Source organism: Leguminivora glycinivorella, chromosome 3 (genome assembly GCF_023078275.1).
Source record: "Leguminivora glycinivorella isolate SPB_JAAS2020 chromosome 3, LegGlyc_1.1, whole genome shotgun sequence".
NCBI lineage: Eukaryota > Metazoa > Arthropoda > Insecta > Lepidoptera > Tortricidae > Leguminivora > Leguminivora glycinivorella.
Genome location: NC_062973.1, coordinates 2,643,593 through 2,649,592, shown reverse-complemented (window position 1 = coordinate 2,649,592; position 6,000 = coordinate 2,643,593). Strand labels below are relative to the sequence as shown.

The window sequence follows — 6,000 nt, the reverse complement described above, 5'->3', positions numbered from 1 at the left end:
TTTATTTAGTGTTGTGGTATAAGTAGTGTTACTACTTAAAAAAAAAACAAAATATATTTTATATAGGTATTTTTTTTCCCCTACATCGACATTGATTATATTTAATAGTTAGAAAATATCAACTGAGCTTCAAAAATATTTAATAATGTGTCGAGATATGGCACTTTTTATACAAATTTTAATATACCTACATAATAACATTCTACATCCATTGCCATTGCTTTGAGAGAGATACTACATCTCTCTCTATGTCTCTCTATTTGACGCTTAATCTTCCTGACTGCACTCTGTACACCAATTGTATGAATATATTTATAATATAAAAATCTTACTACGTACTTCCGCAAGATGACTTTAGCGACACCGAGTGACCGCATTAATCATAGCGTCAATCGTCCTTTTTCTACGGTCCCGTATCACATGGCAGGCAATTGTCGACCTATCATCACCAGAGTATATCGAGTAATCTATCTTTAAACTAAATATTGATCAAAAGTGCGCACGATGTCCTGTTTCTAGGTTTCTACGAACCCGTAACAGATGCTAGACAATAAAATTGTCGACCTATCATCACCACAAAGTAAAGATAAATCCATCCAAAATAGTCTCGAAGGTGTTCACAGTATAGTGACAATTCAGTGCAATTCATACCGAATACATCTTTTTACCTGTGACTTGGGTTTTCAAACATATGCACTTATTTAAATAGTGACCTTACAGTCATAAACAATAAGATAGCTAGGTAATAATTGCGCACGTACAGACGCCCCATTAGGGTCTCGCCAGTCTCGCCACACACGAAAGAATATGTATATTTTCACTGTTACTTTTTACATGATAGATTCATAATTTTAACATTTTCTTATTTAAAATCTGTACAAATTTGTCTCATCTGCATAAAATAATAACGAAACGAAAAAGAATATATGTTAACGTATTACAACACAGTTTCAATTTATCATTCATAATAATAAATCTGGGCGACCGAGCTTCGCTCGGTTCTATTTTAATATATCACGTCTTTAGATAAAAAAAAAACTCTTATAAATACAAAAACAAAAAAAAGACAAAAATCAAAAACTTAATTTCTGGCCGGGATTCGAAACCCTGACACCTACGATCTATCTGCGTACATTAGACCGACCTCGTACGACTGAGCTAAGCGGAATCGATGCGCGCGCGGCGAAATTAACGACCATATTTTACGTTTACTAACGCGAAAGAAAAACTCATGAAAACTCGAAAATTCGCGTTTTCCGGGATCTAAGGCTACGTTAGATCGATTTTTTACCCCCGAAAACCCCCACATAACAAATTTCAGCGAAATCGTTAGAGCGGTTTCCGAGATCGTCGGTGTATATAAATAAATAAATAAATAAATAAATATACAAGAATTGCTCGTTTAAAAGTATAAGATATAAAGTACAGAATTAGCAAAACAATGTCTTCGAAATAAAAGCTAACCCAAAATTCGATCAGGACCTTTGTCATAAGTAGAAGAAATGTAAGTCTTTCGTAGTGTGTGTAATTAATTATCTATGTATTTAAAGTATATTTTAAACCAGATACCCCATAAAATCATTTAGTTTGTATTTACATAAGAATCAGACAAAGCTAGTTTACTGTCACTCAGTATATTGTGCCCGTATCATGTCATCCGAAGCAATCAACTCAGTTCAGTCGCCACCATACAACGCGCGGGTTTGCACGCGCGAAGTGCTGTGTTGTGTATTATGTTCTAAACTGTTTGGAGTCATGTCGAAACTTAAGGTAACATATATAACAACATATCACTAGTGGGTTTAGTACACATGTTATATGAAAAAGATTAAGGCCCCGGGACACCCTTATGTATTTTTTTCTAATGCAGAACTTTACAGATGAGTGTTCGAATCTTATATTTTTTGGTAGACCATTTTAATTTTTGCCTAGACTACCTATAGGAAAATGTCAGAATAATGATGGGAAAATGATGGGAATCATTAAAGTGAAAAGGATATAATTATGTAATCTTTGTGTTTTTCTTTAGTAAACATAAACAACTGTTTGGTCAGTACGCAATTTAATTTTGGTGTTACATAAATAATAACTTAAGATGCACCTGGATTTATCTTCAATGATCTTCTTTACAAAATTAGATAGTGCAAAAAGTACCTAGGTACAGTCAACCAATTCGAACCACTGTAGAACTGTGTCATAGTGACGTTATAAATTAGATTGTAAGAAATCTCTAACTGCTTGTCATTTTGACATGGTTGTAGTGGCCTAGGGTTCCAATTGGTTGACTGTACCTACCTACTAATATAATGGCTATATAGTTTTGTCTGTATGTTACCTACATTAAACGGTTAAACATTTATATGATTTTTTGCGGTTAATATTGTTGGCGACTGGCTGGTGCGCGACCTCCTTAATAGTTTAAAATTATGTCACTTTCAAAAACTGTTCTCATGTTGTGAAATATGATTGATTTGTCTTCAGTCTGCCTTCTGTCACGAAACTGTAAATAAGCTTGTGTTTGTTTACCAATAATTAAAATTAGTGCTTTTATTACATGTTTTCATCATTTCACGTCAATAATAACAGTCCACAACCCCGCTAGCTATCAAATATAATTTAAAAACTGAAACAGTAGTTATCAATACTTAGTTACTGCAAGTGCTGCAACTATCATCTGGAAAGATGCTGTGGCCGATGATGATGATTTATCAATAATTCTCGTTGTCCCATATAGAAGAATACATAGGCAGAAGCTATATATTAGAGATGGGCCGAATATGGACTTTGCCGAATACGAATATTCGGCCGAACATTCGGTTCCGCTCTTACCGAACCGAACATTCGGCCGAATATTCGGTTACGCCATGTTTTTAAAGGGGATGTTCATTAAAACTATTAAATGATTGATAATGGTTACATATGTTACTACAACTATGTTTTTATGATTTAGTAGATAACTAAAACTTAGTTAAAACAACTCTGAACTCTTCTCAACTCTTAAACTACGGTTTTTTAACTTTTTTACAAAACAATTGTATTTATATTTTCACGCATAGGTTTCTCTCTTTTAAGCAGTTCCTTAAAAGCTACTAAAATAGGAGCTTATTGTCCAATGGAATACGTAAGATCTCATTAGTTATTTACTTTGTTTATTCGGTAAATATTCGGCAATGCAACCGAATTATTCGGCCGAATACGAACATTGAAAAACTTGCCGAATATGCCGAATACCATACCGAATATTTACCGAATATTCGGCCCATCTCTACTATAGATATACATATATGTATATGTTATTTGTATATGAGAACTTCCGTAGGTACTAAAGTTGCATATCATAAACACTGCAAAATTGTTCTCACACTTGCTCAGTGTCAGTTTTAATTCTCACGATCAATACTCATGTTATGGTTCTTGTGTCAATAATATAAATAAAGGTTACGTATGTACAGCGGGCGGGGCAAATCTCGACTGGGGGGCAAATGTAACTGGTCCATTTTTTCCATGTTTACTATGTTTGAATTATTAGAATGTCCACCGGTTATATATGGTAGGCGTGTTTAGTGCATATATGTAGAACTTAACATAATAGTTTAATAATGGAAAAAATGGTTTAGTTACAACAGGCTAGTTTCCTATACATAAAATAAAATATTTTATGCAGTGCACGAAATAAAGCACCACAAAATTAGAAGAAAAATATGGACAGTAGTTACGTTTAAACACAATTTCTATTTAAGGCTGATTTCAAAAAAAACGTCAAAAGAATGTAAAATTGATAGTTTTAGTCGGTGAAATACTACACTTTCCGTTATCCAATAGATTTATTTAATTCAAGTTCCAGTTAGAGCATCTTATTATCTTGATTTTTATAAGACTGGATTTTTGAAAACTAACTCATTAAATTAATTATGAATTTTTCTCTAATGCACGTTTAGAAAAACGCACGTATAGAGCTGAATCAGTCGATCTTATTTGTAAAATTTGGACAATTTTGAATATTAAAACGGGTAAATTTATAATTCGTATATCTTGTACCACAATCATTTCAGACTAGATTTTTATTATAAGTTTTTGAAAAAGAGTAAACTAGCCTAAAACGAATTCAATTTTTTTCAGAAATTACCTAAAATTAAGTGACATTTTCTTTAAAAATCTACATGACATCGAAGTAAGTTTTGCAATAAATTAATCTGCAACGTTTACTTAAATTGCTGTTATGCCTTAGTGATTATAAATTGCTATTATTGATTTTTGCCAATTTTTCGAAAACGAGCCTTCACCGGTACAATTATTACCACTTTTGGACATTTTCTCATATTTTGTTAGACCAAGTAGATAAAGTCCTATAATGTGATATATATTTATAAACTACTCGCAAAGCCCTTTAATTTGATACCACACACGGTATGATCGAGCGCTCGGTTGCGATTTCACTATTTTTAACACGAAAGCCCTCTTAATAAGTCAAAGAGAAAGATATAAAGTAAATAAATTGACCGTGACGTCACTCCTCAGTATTTCATAGTAATTCCATATTAGCAAATTGTTCCGTCGAGGAACAGAGATTTTTAGTTTTAATTTCTTTTCTTGATATAGTTAAATAGTTATTTCATTTTCATACATACAAGGCAACACAATTTTGAAAGAATACTTGTTTCCATGTATATGTAGCACAGTTTTTTGGAGCTGGCAATTACAGAAGTCCCAAAGCGACTTTCCGGTGCCCCACCACGCCACCTGGCGGATATATAAAAAAAACTCTCTCTTCGACCGTGCGAGCGCCATGATCTGCGCTCCCGTTATTACGAATTAAAAAATAGTTATCGGTGCACCGGCGCGACACAAACGTGAAAATTGACATTTTAAGTGATATTCCGACCAGTGACCTAAGCTTCCGTTTATATGTGACAATCGTTTTAGTGTGAGGATTTTCCCAAAGTGTTTCCACGTGGCCCCACAAGCGCCTCTGGACAAATGTAAGTAGCCTCACCAATTAAACGCCGCTACATATAGTTTTTTGATCCGTTCGATCCGGATTTTCTTTCTCACGTTGTGTTGCCCGTGTATTTTGCGGTATTACGTACCCATCATTCCAATTACATACGTTTGTAGTTCAATTTTTCATTGTAATTTCCGCCATCTTTGCTCACGGCAAAATGGTACCGAATCCTACAGACGGTGTCGAAACCGACACATCGTGTATGACACAAGATTTATTCGAGCGAGATCTAATTCTCGACGAATTAAAACGAACATTACAGTTCGCAGCAACGAATATAGAATAATTTCGTTCAAGAACTTCCGATTTAACAGCGCACCAGCGAAAGTTTACCAAAATTCAAACTAAGATCGAAAAGGCATTAATTAAGTCTAATAGCTTCAACAAAGAAGCCAACATTAAGATTCGAAATGATTTCAACGATTTATATTACGCGATAGTTACGCATTTAAATAACCTAAAGGAGGTAGATGTAGAAAAGCGGCGAGCGAGCCGCATTCCTGTGCCTAGCCAACACGACACGTTTATGAACGACCGTCGAAACTTGCCTAAATTGTCGCTTCCTGAATTTCACGGTGAACCTACGGGCTGGCCCGCCTTTTTCGACTTATTTCAATCGTTGGTCCACAACAACAATGCCTACACTGACGCGGAAAAGTTTAGGTATTTACTACTTTCGGTTAAAAACGAACCATTTAATTTAATTAAATCAATTCCCATAACGGAAAGTAATTATTCAATTGCGATCGATGTTCTAAAATCCCGTTATGACAACAAACGCATTATTGCGTCACAACATCTAGATAAATTATTCGATATCGATTCTTGTTCCGCGCGCTCATCAGTTGTTGCTATGCGAAATTTGCTTAATGTTTACCACGAAAATATTAAAGCACTTGAAGTTTTGGAGTTTCCGGTTAAAGAATGGGACTTCGTTCTGTTAAATTTATTATTACGTAAAATTCCCGTTAATACGCGAAAAGAATATGAACGTTCTT

The 6,000-nt window shown here is 34.3% G+C and overlaps 1 protein-coding gene across 2 annotated transcripts in view; it reads left to right on the top strand.

Annotated features, from left to right (window-relative positions):
* The first annotated feature begins 1,685 nt into the window (after positions 1–1,685).
* The window catches only part of LOC125242608 (angiotensin-converting enzyme-like), a 120,368-nt gene continuing 116,053 nt past the window's right edge, over positions 1,686–6,000 (top strand). For both annotated transcript variants that reach the window (XM_048151406.1, XM_048151405.1), the window contains exon 1: positions 1,686–1,770. In XM_048151406.1, the coding sequence (XP_048007363.1) occupies positions 1,756–1,770 (15 nt within the window). In that variant the 5' untranslated portion in view covers positions 1,686–1,755. The remainder of the gene's footprint in view (positions 1,771–6,000) is intronic.